The sequence below is a fragment of the Orycteropus afer genome, unplaced genomic scaffold (genome assembly GCF_000298275.1).
Source record: "Orycteropus afer afer isolate SDZICR_OR568_19922 unplaced genomic scaffold, OryAfe1.0 scaffold00079, whole genome shotgun sequence".
Classification (NCBI taxonomy): Eukaryota; Metazoa; Chordata; class Mammalia; order Tubulidentata; family Orycteropodidae; genus Orycteropus; species Orycteropus afer.
This window is the reverse complement of record NW_006921666.1, coordinates 3,809,451-3,824,383: the sequence shown is the minus strand read 5'-3', so window position 1 is coordinate 3,824,383 and position 14,933 is coordinate 3,809,451. Positions and strand designations below refer to the sequence as shown.

The 14,933-nt window shown below is 40.2% G+C and overlaps 1 protein-coding gene across 1 annotated transcript in view; it reads right to left on the bottom strand.

The window, feature by feature from the left end:
• SPTLC2 (serine palmitoyltransferase long chain base subunit 2) overlaps positions 1-14,933 on the bottom strand; it is a 139,958-nt gene that overhangs the window by 84,150 nt on the left and 40,875 nt on the right. The window contains exons 3-4 of the mRNA XM_007941331.2: positions 3,929-4,083; positions 1,796-1,944 (exon numbers count right to left, since the gene is read on the bottom strand). Of these exons, the coding sequence (XP_007939522.1) occupies positions 1,796-1,944; positions 3,929-4,083 (304 nt within the window). The remainder of the gene's footprint in view (positions 1-1,795; positions 1,945-3,928; positions 4,084-14,933) is intronic.

Below are 14,933 nucleotides of genomic sequence, written 5' to 3'. Positions count from 1 at the left end.
GGACAAATACAAGCAAACTAATCACTGGGAAAAAGAAAGCAAAAAAGAAAAAAAAAAAGAAAAGAAAAGAAAAAAAATCAGTGGATGACTGAGTAGGGCACCCAGGCTCTCTCTGAGCACACAGACTGTCCTTGGGGTTGCTGGAAAGCAGAACGTGTTCTTAAGCCCCAGAAATCAGCGAGAGTGCTGTCTCTTTAAATATCCAAAATAGTCAAGCCACTTTTTAAACCTTCAAAATAGCGGTATCCTCCTGACCAGCAAAAGTCCACAGATCAACCCACCTTTCTCTTCACCTTCTCCATTTGTTCCCTAGCCACCATGCACAGTCCGTGCAGTCCCTGGCTAGCACGGTGATTTTTAGGTTAATTCTTAAGACCTACCACGACAGGAATCTGCAAGAGCGCTGTCTCTTTAAATATTGAAAATAGTCAAGCCGCTTTTTAAACCTTCAAATTGGCGGCATCCTCCTGACTGGCAAAAGTCCACAGCTCAGCCCACCTTTCTCTTCACCTTCTCTGTTTGTTCCCCAGCCATCGTTCACAGTCCGTGCAGTCCCTGGCTAGCAGGGTGATTTTCAGGTTAATTTTTAGGTCCTACCACCACTCGGGAATGTCCAAGCCGTCTGTGCCGTCAGGGGCGCTCAGGTCCCTGCCAGACCACAGCTCCGTATGTCTCCTTTTTTGGTATTTTCACGCAAATTCTTCTGCTAGTTGGGGTTTAGTCTACTTCTGTATCCTTCCCTTCAAGGCTCAGCGGTCCAAGATTATCTTCTGTGTCCGTGTCAACTGGTTTCCCTTTTCTTTGTTGAAGAGCGTCTGTGCAGTCCTTCTGCCTAGTCCGCCATCTTGCCGGAACCTGCATTATACTCTTTTAAGAACTATCTACATGGGATCAAATGGACAAAGCAAGATGAGACAGGAAACTTAGGGGGCAATGAGTTTATGTCAGTGAGGATGGAACAATTCAGAAAAGGAGGGTGAGAATGGTTGCATAACTTGAAAAATGTAATCAAAGTCACTGAATTGTATGTGTAGAAACTGCTGAACTGGTGTATGCTTTGCTGTGTATGTGCTCAACAACAACAAAATAAATAAAATTTAAAGAAAAAAAAAGATTTAACATTTATTGAGTTTTTGAGTTACAAGCACTTTACATGAATTAGCTTGTTTAATTCTTAAAACAACCCTATGAGGCAAGAATTATTTTAGCTCCATTTCACCCATATATATGAAAACAGATTAACCCTCATTGGCCCATGGGCTCAGTGCTAGTAAGTGACACTCTTAACCACTACCACTTACAAAACATAATAAAGTCAACACTAAATTTATAAATGAAATAAATACTTACGGACCTTTTTCTAGAGGCATTCTACATCTGTGACATATTAGAAAGAATAAATATACCTCAAAATGTGTTGAAAGTACTGAAACTATCCATTACTTCAGGAAAAGAAAACATTTTTACCTGATCTAAGCTACATGGCAAAAGAGCTCTGGTAGCGTAGTGTCTAAAGCACTTGACTACTAACCAGAAGGCTGGCGGTTCAAACCCACCAGCCACTCCTTGGAAGGAAGATTAGGCAATCTACTTCCATAGTGATAATGCCTCGGAAACCCAAGGAGGGGTCACTATGAGTCAGGTCCGACTCGACAGCACATAACAACAACAACAACAACAAGCTACATGGCAAAGTAAATTCTTGGACACTCAATACTCTAGTTGTCTAACGGTATTATTTCCTCCTAAGTAAAAAGCCAAGAACAGTAGCAGGTCAAATGTAAGAAACACTTACCAATTTCCTGTCGAGTGCTGCATACTCCAACTCCATACTCCTTGAGGACTTTGGCAGCTGCTTCTTGGCATGATCCAGTATTTCGTGCAAAACCAAGATAGTTGTAGGAACCCATGTTTATAACACCTTTAATTATATTCCCTGTGTACCTGTGTTTCAAGAATAAAAGTTCACTAAATTCATGAGCAAATAAAAAGAGATAGGAAATGTACTAATAATACAAACTGCAGTAGAAAGAACATAGGTCTATATGAAAAGAAGCTCAAATTCATTACCAAGTAAAGAAAATGAAAGTTGACAGAAAATACCCAATTTTATTTCTCAATGGTGATACAGACTTAAAAACTAACATATGCAGTGTTGTCCAGGATAGTCTCATATACTGTAAACAACAAAATAAATCTGGACGATTTTTTTTTTCCAGAGGCCTGTTAGTAGTACTTATCCATTAAAAGATATACTTATGTACTCTTTTACTCAGCAATTCCCTTGGATATGCAAGGATTTATGGGTAAGAATCCTTTACGAGTCACTGCACGATCTGCCACGTCCCTTCTCCAGGCTCAGAGACCAATGGCATTCCATCTGGGGAAGCTCAGCTAGCTGGGGACCCCAAGTGAAGACAATATGGATCAAAGGTCCCACCAACCTAAGAACATGAAGTATGAACAGAAATACATCACAATTGTTTTAACTCCCTGAGATTTTTGGGTTGTTAACACAGCATAACTCAGTCCAACCTGTAGCCAATACAAATAATGAGCTTACACTGAACATACACAAGATAGGGATGTTACCAAGATACTACAGGTGAAAAAGCAACTTGTAAAATAACATGTAGTTGCTGTTCTGAGATGATGTTGAGCCAATTTTTCGACTCACAGCAACCCCACGTGACAGAGCGGTAGTGCCCCAGAGGGTTTTCTTGGTTGTAATCTTTATGGAAGCAGATCACCAGGTCTTTCTTCTGCAGAGCTGCTGGATGGGTTCAAACTGCTAATATTTGGTTTAGGAGCCTAGTGCTTAACCATTGTGCTGACAAACAAAACCAAACCCACTGCTGCTGGATCAATTCTGACTCATAGTGACCCTACAGGACAGAACAGAACTGCCCCAATAGGGTTTCCAAGCCTGGAAATCTTTATGGAAGAAGACTCCCTCATCTTTCCCCTGTGGAGCGAGTGATGGGTTCGAACAGCTGGCCTTTCAGTTAGCAGCAGAATGTGTTAACCACCACACCACCAGAGTTCCTTACTGCACCATCTGGGTTCCTTAATAAAGATCCGATTCTTGTAAATAAAAATCTACCTGTGCATGACCCCAGTAAATACACTACTTACACACCCCTCAGAAAACATCTACAGGAATAATATACAAAAAACTAAGACCAAAAGAATGGTCACCTCTGACCGTAAAGGAGTATTTGCTGAGGAGTATTTGCAGAAAGGAGTTCTGGTGCCGTAGTACCCACGGCATTTGACTACTAATCAGTACACTGGCAGTTCAAACCCACCAGCCACTCTGCAGAAGGAAGACTAGGTGATCTACTTCTGTAAAGATTTACTGCCTTGGAAACCCAAAGAGGGTCGCTATGAGGGGTGGCAGTAAGCTTGGTTTTTTTTTTTATAGATTTGCAGAGGGACAGGGGTTGGGTGTTATGGTAGTCTTTCACTTTGGATTATGTCTTTTTAAAATTTTAATAATAATAATGATGGTGCAATCATGTAATACTTATGCTATCTAAACAAAATTAAAAAATAAGAATATAGAAAGTTTTCTAAACAGTTCCATCATTTAAGTAAAAACATTCCATATGTCTTTGAATCATTCAGAGTAATGAAAATATCTAGAAATACATTCAGACACTCGATTTTGGCATAATAGAAAGGATATTTTTTATTTAACAAGTTAAATTTTGTTCTCAACTATAATCCAACATATTATTAAATGTAATTTTTTTAAAAAAGTATTTTTAAAGTCTCGACAATGGATATATGCAAAGAAGTTAATCATGATGGAGTATACTTTCAACTGCTAACCATTATGAGAGAATTCTCAATTTGCAATAAATTAAAAGGAAGTAATTCTTTTTTTTTTTTGTTCTCAGGAGATATGTTCCCGACCAAGACTCACTTGAATGACCAGTTGTAGTCATGAGACTGTCTCTCCATGATGTCCACTTTGGCTCCAGGCACACTGCAGATTGGTCGATTCCAGTTGTCCCTAATCCTCATGTAGAGGTTTCTTGTATAGAAGTTTTCGAAGTCCTGATACAAAGACACAAAGTCCTGCCAACAAATGATGAAATGCTATAAATTTAACTGAGTTACTAAAAAACAAAACAAAACTCACAACTTCTCTCTTCATTGCAAGAGCACCTGTGAATGAGAGGTCAGTTATATTTAATTAATGATATGGTAATTATATTTAATTAATGATATGGTAAACATCTGAAAGGACACTAATTATCTACGTTTATCTTAAAACAACTTTTAAGCCTAGTAAAAGTCACCTAGCTTGATGGCTGACCTGTATTACTGAACAGTTTCAAATGACCATCTGATTCCAAGAATGCGGTGCCAAAGATGTGAACTTAATTTAGTGGGCTTTATAAAAATAAAACTTTGTAGTATGAAACATCATTAAATGGTTTTCCTTCCTAATAACCTCAAGAATACTGCCCCTCCAAAACATATTGGGGGAAACTGCCATAAAAACTCCTATAATTCCAGTTTCAAACAAGAAAAAGAATTCTAAAATTAAGACTCCCATCCTCTTCAGGTTTTCAAGGTTCAAAATGAAACAAATTCAAAGAAAATTTTTAATTAAGAAACACTGAAGTGTAGATTATGGGAAGCTACTTCCCTTAGGTTTTTCTTTCATGCCCAGGGACGTAAGGCCCCCTTTTCCTCCCTGAAATTAAATTACACTAAAATGGAAGACACTAAGATCAAGTCATGGTGGAGCTGTGAACGAATGAATGAACGTACTGCCATTGAGTTGGACCCGACTCAGAGATCCCTCCTTAGGTTTCCGCGGCAGTATCTCTACAGAAGCAGATTGCCCAGCCTTCCTTCTGAGGAGTGGCTGGTGGGTTAGAACTGCCAGCTTTCTGGTTAGCAGTCAGATGCCTTAGGCACTATGCCACTGGAAACTCCCAGTAGAGCTGCAATGAATACACAATGTTCTGCTCAGCGTGTATGTTCGCTGCTCGGAATACACGTGATCAGACCACATGAGATTTACCTTACTGAGTGGAAAGGAAAACGAACAAAAAACAAAGTTGTACTCCAGGCTTTACTATCGTCAGCAAACCACTGAACATCTAGTCAGTCCTCAGATCTAGGCTTAGTAACAATCTAAATAAACCTGTTTTATTTCAATAAGCCAAGCAAAATTATTCAAGCTTTAAATCTCATTTTAGTAAATGATTTTCATTGCTAAAAGAGACCCTACATATATAAGTTTAAAATGTGCAACCTTCCACGACATTGAACTCTAATAAAAACCTACTAAATAAATCTTACCAACGATAAAATCTTACATAAGCTGGGCATAGACTTAAAGCACTATAGGAATGGCAGCACCTGATACCATCTCCCTTGCAATCAGTCCTACTGTTTACCTTAAGATAGAAAATGGAGTCTCTGGGTGGCCTAAATGGTTAAGCTGGAAAGGTTGGCAGTTTGCACCCACCCAAAGGCACCTTGGAAGACAAGCCTAGTCAACTGCTTCTGAAAGGTCACAGCTTTGACAACCCTATGGAACAGTTTCATTCTGCAACACATGTTATCGCCATGAATTGGAATCAACTGACTATGGCGTAGTGCCTAAGGCATTTGACTGCTAACCAGAAGGCTGGCGGTTCAAACCCACCAGCCACTCCTCAGAAGGAAGGCTGGGCAATCTACTTTTGCAGTGATATCGCCTCGGAAACCCAAGGAGGGGTCGTTACGAGTCAGGTCCGACTTGATGACAATGCGTTTGGTTTAGTTGTGGGTTTTTTTTTTTTTTAATATATATACTATAACTGGATAGGAGCTCTGGTAGCATAGTGCCTAAGGCACTTGACTGCTAACCAGAAGGCTGGCGGTTCAAACCCACCAGCCACTCCTCGGAAGGAAGGTTGGGCATTCCTACTTCCGTAGTGATACTGCCTCAGAAACCCAAGGAGGGGTCGCTATGAGTCGGGGCCGACTCAATGGCAAATAACAACAACAACAACATAACTGGATACTGAAAGATGGAAAATATACACAAATAATGTGTCAATCACAATTGTAAATTTATTATTTAAGTCACATGCCCCTTCTGACAGGAACAGATACACCCAAATACTAATTAAAGTTTTTTTAATTTTTGGCTAAATATTGTTCACTATGCATTTATTCCCCAAAGGAAAAAGTAGTCCTAATACTCCTTTATTCACATTAAATGGGGTAAATACTAATAACTCTTTTAATGAAACCAATTATATTGCTGAGCTCATTTTCTTATCAGTGCACATTAGTGCCCAAGGTATTATCTTGAATACTTCAGAGAAATACTTCCTCACAAATTTTTATTAGTAATGAAGAGCAATGTTTTTGTTTTTACTACATACACAGAAAATAAATAAAAACTTGCAAAGTCTGGTCCTATCTACCAGAAGGGTGATCAACCTCCAAGATAACAAAAAGGGATGCAACAGGCTAAAATGAGGTAGAGCTTTCCCCCTCAGCCTTGGACTAAATCCAGGCAACCATGACATAACCGTGTGTAGTTGGAAGGCAGGGATGGGTTCCTAGCAGAGAACTGAGAGAGTGATTAACACCCTGACATGGGTACAGATCTGCACAGAGTGAAGGAGGAGAAGCTGACACTGTGGGCGTCGGGGACAAAAAGCAGGTGGCATGGAGTGGGAGAAGAGATGGAGTCTTGGCCAAAGTCTTCACCTCCCTGTACCCCCCAGCTAATGTCCAGGGTAGCCTGTTGCACTACAGTTAGAAGAGTAGGTACAGAGATCTGAAGGGCAGCTAACCAAGTCCCCTGCAGGTTACCAATGAAGCAAGAAAGGGGACGTTCCAGTTCTAGGGAATGAAGGGCCCGTTTCCAAAACTATCTCATTTTAAATATTTCAGGACTGGCATTAAACTAGATAACTTATCTTTGCATTCATTCATTCAAGTATCTTTTATTGAACATTCAATAAATTTCCGATCCTTTGCTAGTCTCAGGATACATTAGAGAATAACTGGGTCTCTCGGAAATAGTGACAACCCTACCCTCATCCCTGCTATGCCAGCCCTCACCCTTGCCCCTTTCCTTCTCTTCCTCCTCAGATCACTCACTGATTAGAATGACTTGAGTCAGGGACAACCTCACACTCATCTGCTCAGTGACTGAACACACATTTTCTGAGCAGTACCCCCCAGGCACTCAGCGAGGCACTGGGGATAAAAATGAGTAAGATACAACCTCTGTAAGACCACAGAGCTGTCAGTGAAGTGGAGACGGACACACATACAGAGGCTATCATTACCTTCATTTTCAGAGAGGTTAAATGTCTTTCACAGTTAGGCATCTAGTCAGAGGCAGAGCCAGGAACTGGTCCAGGTTTTCTAATTCCAAAGTCTAGTCCCCTGGCCCCCATGCCACACTGCCTCACATATTATGATACTGCTAAACTAATCAAAAAGACTCTATTCTATTCAAAGCCCTTTAAGACCACCATGTTATTGGCCGTTATACTTTCTTCCTATGTTCTCCCTGCAGTTGGCACAGACCTCTTGACCTCTCTCTCTCTCTCTCTCTCTCTCTCTCACACACACATATGCACACATGATCCACAGGATCTGGAAAGCTAAAAGTACATTTCCCAGACATCTTTGTGATAGGGTTATGAATGTGATATAGATCCTACCAGAGAAAAGGATACACAAGATCTAAGGCAGAGGCACTTTTCCCACCAGGCAGGAAGCAAGCTCTAGCAGACCTTAGTGCTAACAACAGCAGCTAGACTCCAAGTTTCACAGTCCCTGCACCAGCTTCACGGCTGCGGAGCAGCTGTGATGTCAATGCAGGCAGTGCCCAGGGCAGAACAGTTTCCTAATTTGGGGTGGTCACTCAGTTGGGGCAGTGGCGGGGTGGGGGGTGCTGTAAGCTCCATCTCCACATTTTCATAAATGCCTAATTCTCCGTATTAATTGCTTGTTCGCTTCAATGGCCCAGAGTGATTTCAGCTAACCCCACTGAAATGTGACTGCTTCAATAGCACATACTTTGTCCTTATTTTTGAAAAATAAATATTCAGTAGGTTATTACCACTCTTTTACAGATAAAAAGAAAATTTAAATAATTTGTCCATATCACATAAGAATTCAGTGAAATAGCTGAAACTATTTCAAATTGAGCCCTTTCACTAATTCCACTAAGAATTCTCAGTGCAATTTCTCACTTAGTAAATTTTACTTATTTCTCAGTCTAGGGCACAAATCTCAACATGGCAGAGAAAAGTTCTCTCAAACATGAGCACTGAGGCAAACAATCACTGCTTTGATGTTGGGATGAAAAGCTTGGAAAACATGCTCAGAAATGTTTCAGTTCCTTGTCCACATCATAATGATTTAAGGCTCCACCCTTGACCTGTACTATGATGCAGAGGAAAAACTGGGAAAAGCAAGCCAACTGCACCAGTCAGTAGCTAGCCTTTAAAGAACAAAGGGTATCAGAATCATCAAACAGCTTCATTTATTCTATTCAAAACGTGGCTAAGTAAGAAAAATAAGTAGGCTAAAATTTATCTACAAAACAGTAACATGGTATTCAGACATTCATGGGTTTCTTTTAAGTGGCATATTTATTTTAAAAACATTTTTGCTCAGGCAATTGGACAGCAATAGGCAAAAAAATGAACCTAAACCTAAACCTTACACTTTATACAAAAAATTAGCTCAAAATGGGTCACAGGCAGATGTACAATGTAGAACTGTAAGACTATTAGGAAAAAAATAGAACAAAGTCTTCATAATCTAGACCAGGCAAATAATTCTTAAACTTGACACCAAAAATATGATCCATAAAAGAAAAACCAACAAATCAGACCTCATCAAAGTAAAGCTTTGCTCTGTGAAAGAGCCTGTTATGAGAATGAAAGACAAGCTACCAACACGGATAAAATATTAGGAACATGTATCTGACAAAAGGTTAGTGTGCAGAAAGTATAAACAACTCTCAAACTCAACAGTTAGAACACACATACATGTCAAAAAACAAAACACAACCCAACCCAGTTGGAAAATGGACAAAGAGCACGAAGAGGTATTTCACTGCAGAGGATATACGGATGGCAAATAAGCACATGAAAAGATGTTCAACATCATTACTCATGAGGGAAACACAAACTAAAAGCACAATATCACTACACATCCATCAGAAAAACTGAAACAAAAGTAAGTGACAACATCAAATGCTGGCAACAATACAGAGAAACGCAATTACTCACACATTGCCGGTGGTAATGCAAAATGCTACCACTACTCTAGAAAACAGTTTGGCAGTTTTTTAAAAAGTAAACATGCAACTACCACAGGACCCTGCAACTGCTCTCTTGAGCATTTATACCAGTGAAATGAAAAACATCATCACACAACAAATCTACATACACAAATGTTCGTAACAGCTCCCAGCATAATAGCCACAAACAGGAAACAATCCACAGGCCCTTCAATCAGTGAATAATTAGACTGTGGTATACTCCTTAACAAGGAATCAACTAATGTTTTGGTTACCTAGTGCCCCTCTAACAGAAGATAACACAGGTGGAATGGCTTTAACAAACAGAGTTTACTCTCTTACAGTTTTAGAGGCTAGAAGTCTGAGTTCAAAGTGCCAGGCACTAGGGGCTGGGTGAAAGAAAGCCCCTCGACCTTGGGCTTGAGCTCTGCCTCCTGCTCCTGGCCCACTGAAGCTGGAGGCTTTTCTTTACTCAGGCAGCTGCTGGCTGCTGAGGCTGACAAACCCAAAGTCAACAAGTAAAAAGGCACAGTCCTGATGTTACCAAACCACACAGCAGGCCACTAATTAAAGTCCAGAAAAAGTCCCAAGATTGGCAGGGCATGGCAGGCTGCTGAACAACTACTTGGAAGAATGTAGGGTTTAAGTGTCCCAGAAAGCTAGAGACCTTCCTCAAAGCTGCTTATATACGAGAAGCAGACCACACCCCTAAAGCAGCTACCAGATGCTCCAGTACATTCCACAATGGAGTTAATTGCCAGTTTCACCATGGGGAATACTACATCCAGCTGCCCAGCCACTCAGCCAGGCCCAGTCAAGTTGACACACAACCTAACTACCACAACTAGTAATATATGCAACAACTTGGATGAACCTCTAGGGAATTATGCTGAGTTTCTTTTTTTTTAAAAAGGCAGTAGTGTTGTTTTTTTTAATGATGAGTAAAAGAAGCCAATTTCAACAGGTTACAAACAGTATAATTCCATTTATATAACATTCCTGAAATGATAAAATTATAGAAATGAAAAACAGATTAGGAGTTGCCAGTAGGCAGAGGGAGAAAGATGGGTATGGTATGCTAATGAAAAAGGCAACATAAGGGATCTTTGTAGTGAAAGAAATGCCCTGTATCTTAGTTCATATCAATGTCAATATCCTGGTTGTGACATTGTACTAGTTTTACAAGATGTTACCACTGAGGGGAGGAAGTGGGAGGGGAGCTGTTGCATTCTGGGAAATTTCAGTCAATGTCATGAGACAAAGGGTATGTGAGCTGCTGTATGGTAAGTGAATTTGCTCTATAAACTTTTGCCCAAATCACAATTAAAAAAAAAAAAAAAAGATGTTACTATCGAGGGAAACTCAGTAAAGGATACATGGAATCTTGCTGTATTACTTCTTACTACTGCACATCAGTTTACATTTATCTCAAAATAAAAGCTTAATTAAAAAAATAGAGTGGCTGGAGGATATAGTTTTTAACAATGGATTAACAGATATGACAACAAAAGCACAAGCAACAAAAGACGAAATAAATGATACCTCATAAAAATTAAATACTTTTGTTTATCAAAGGATTTATTATTATTTGAAGAGAAAAACATTTACTAAAGGATATCAAAGACAACTTGAGTAGAAAAGGCTTATCATGTTCCTGGGTGAAAGCATTCAATATTGCAAAGATCTAATATCTCCAAATTAATCTTTTATTAAAAAAAAAAAAAAACTTTGTTGCCAAGGGACAAGGTTGTAGTCACTTCTTGGCCACAACCAGCTACCCAGAAGAAGTAAGCAGTGGTATCTGTGGGCTCAAGACCATGGTACCATGGTTGCAGGGAACATCAAGCTCAATTGGCAACATACTACACGAAAACATTGTTGCCCATCCTACTTGGATGAGTAGCAACTGGGATCCTAAAAGCTTGTAAGCTGCCATCTAGATGCAACGATGAAGCTCTCCTCATCCAGATCAAAGAAGAATGAAGAAAACCAAAGACACATGGAAACAGTTAGTCCAAGTGACTGGTACACCATGCGATCCTCAGCCTATACGACTATGAGACCAAAAGAACTAGATGGTACCCAGCTACCACTGTTAACCAGTGGTAGGGGGATCTATGAAGGAGATCCTGGACAGAGTGGGAGAACAATGTGGAACAAAACTCAAAATTGTATCTATCTATATCTACATAGATATAGATAGACAGATAAGGGACCAGGTTTGCTGGTCTGATAGAGCCTGTGGAACCCCTGAGACAATGGCCCCTAGCTGCCCTTCAGGTCCAAAACTGAACCCACTCCTGTGGCTTCCAGCCAAACAAAAGACAGGCATATGAGGCGAACATTTACACTAGGTAGACAGACACCTTGGAGAGAACAATCATGGGAGAACAGAAGGGCTGTGTATACACAGGGAGACAGCTCGGGGGGCAGAAGTGCACAGGAGGGAAGGGCACAGGGAAGAGATAACTGTGGGGAGGAAGTGGGAGGGGAGCTGTTGCATTCTGGGAAACTGTAGTCAATGTCATGAGACAAAGTGTATGTGAGCTGCTATATGGAAAGTGAATTTCCTCTGTAACCTTTCACTCAAATCACAATAAAAATTTTTAAAAAATTTGCTGTTGTTGAGAATATACACAGCAGAACATATGCCAACCCAATGGTTTCTGTGTATACAATTCAGCAACACTGCTTACATTCCTTGAGCTATGCAACCACTCTCACCCTCCGTTTCCAAACTGTTCCACTTCCATTAACATAAACTCATTGCCTCCTAAGTTTCTTATTTAATCTTTCAAGTTGCTATGGTCAATTTGATCCCATATGGTTAGTTCTTAACGGAGCATAATACTTGTGGTGATTAAGTCTGTGTAGCAACTTGGCTGGGCCTGGTTGAGTGATGGGCAGCTGGATGTAGTTATTCCTCATGGTGAGATTGGTAATTAACTCCATGGTGCAATCTATTGGAGCAGCTGAGTAGATGATTTGGGTATTTGGGAATGGTCTCTAGCTTATGACATGCTTGAACCTTGCATGTAGCTGTGTCACTGTTCAGCAGCCTGCCATGCTCTGCCAACCTTGAGACTTACAATGGACTTGAATTAATGGCTTGCCATGTGGTTTGCTAACATCGGGACTATGTCATTTGATTTGTCAACCTTGGGCTTGTTAGCTTCAGCAGCCAATAGCTGCCTGAGTGAAGAGATGCCTCCAGCTTCAGAGGGCCAGGAGCAAGAGACAGAGCTGAAGCCCAAGGTCAAGGGGCTTTCACACAGCCCCTAGAGCCAGGCACTTTGAACTTGGACTTAAAGCCTCCAAATTGTAAGAATAAACTCCTGTTTGTTCAAGCTATCCATTTGTGGTATCTTCCTGTCAGACTGGCACTAGGTAACCATAACAATACTCAAGGTAGACATTCATTACTAGGAAAGTTAAACTGCTGTTCAGTTTTAAGAAGACTTCAGGGGTGTTTTTGGCTTAAGGTTTAAAGATTATCTCAGGGCAATAGCTTCAAGGTCCGTCAGTCCACATCGCTTCAGAATGTCTGCATTCCATGAACACTTGAAATTCTGTTCAGCATTTTCCCTCTTTGTTGTTGTTGTTATGTGACGTCTAGTCAGACCTGACTCATAGCGACCCCTCCTTGGGTTTCCACGGCAGTATCACTACAGAAGTAGATTGCCCCATCTTCCTTTCGAGGAGTGACTGGTGGGTTTGAACCGCCAGCCTTCTGGTTAGCAGTCAAGTGCCTTATGCACTATGCTACCAGAGCTCCTTTTCCCTCTTTAGGTAAGAAATATTTTATGGAATCTTTGATCAAAATGTTCAACTATGGCAGCTGGGCACCATCCAGTCTTCTGGTCTTATGGCAAAGGAGGCAGTTGTTCGCAATTAGCCACTAGCCACACATTCCATTTTCTCCTCCTATTCCTCACTCTCCTTCCTCTGTTGCTACAGACTATTAGAGACCAATTGTCCCTTATCAAGGACTTTATCAGAAAAGTGAAAAGACAACCTACAGACTGGGAGAAAATTTTCTAGAAACATATATCCAATAAAGGTCTGACATTCAAAGTATGCATACACACACACACACACACACACACAATCCACCAGCCACTCCTTGGAAGGAAGATTGGGCGAGTTAATTCCGTAGCGACACCGCATTGGAAACCCAAGGGGGGGGGTTCACTATGAGTTGAAACCGACTTGACAGCAGTGAGTTTTTTACACCCACACACACAAACTTCTACAACTTAACAACAAAATGACAAACAACCCAATCAAAAAATGGGCAAAGGACTTCAAGAGACATTTTACTAAAGAGGATAGTCAAACGGCCAACAAGCACATGAAAAAAATGCTAAAAGGCACTGGTCATTAGAAAGATGCAAATCAAAACTACAATGAGATACTACCTCACTCATCATTGTCATTAGAATGGCAATGATTTTTTTTTAAATGGAAAATTACAGGTATTAGCAGAGTGGTAGAGAGACTGGACCCCTCATCCATTGCTGTTGGGAATGCAAAATGACACAATCACTCTGGTAAACAGTTTGGTAGTTCCTCAAAAAGTTGAGCAGAGAACTACCATATGACCCATCAGTCTCAGTGCTGGGTATACCAAGAAGCGAAGACAGGAATGCAAACAGAAACCTGTACTCCAATGTTTGTTGCAGCACTTTTCACAGTATCTAAAGGGTGAAAACAAATGAAACACCTATCAACAGAAAATGGATAATAAAATTGGTATATACACACGATGGAATACTATGCAGCCATAAAGAACAATGAAATCCTGATAACATGCCATAACACGGATAAACCTTGAAAACACCATGCCGAGCAAAATCAGTCACTCACAAAAGGACATATATTTTATAATCTCACTTATATGAATTAAGCAAATACATAAAACCCAAAGTTTATTAGTGGTTAGCAGGGGTGGGAGGCAGGGGGATAGGGAGAGTTTTTGCTTTGGAGATACTAAATTTATGTTAATGATGGTCAAACAATTATGAAAAGGATAGCAGATAGCAAGAATGGTCGCACACAACCTGAAGAGTATAATCGATGTCACTGAATTGTGCGTGGAGACATTGTTGAGATGGCATGTGTTTTGTTATATATATTTTTTCACCACAATAAAATAAGAGAAAAAGACTATTTTAATATTCATATGGAATTCAAGGGGGCCTGGACAGCCAAAACGAAACAACTGAGTAGCACTGAGTTGTTTCCAACTCATAGCAACCCTACAGGGTTTTCAGGGCGTAAATCTTTATAGATGCAGACTTTTTATCTGCAGAGCAGCTGGTGAGTTCGAACCGCCAACCTTTTGGTTAGTAGCCGAAATGTGTTAACCACTATGCCACCACAAATCCTCTCGTGCACTAAAGTAAGGCTAAATAAGAACCATAATTACTTCTTCTAGTGCTGCTGACATCAATGAAGAGGAAATGAGATAGGAGAAAGTAAAAGTTCTTAGAGCATATAACTTTTGGATAAATAAAACATGGATGATCAAATTCAAAAAAGGTTTAGAGCAATGACACATACAATCTTTAGTCAATAAGGTTATCTTCCTCAACAAGGAAATTCGATGAATATCTCTATTGTATTAGTCCATTATTGTAAAAGT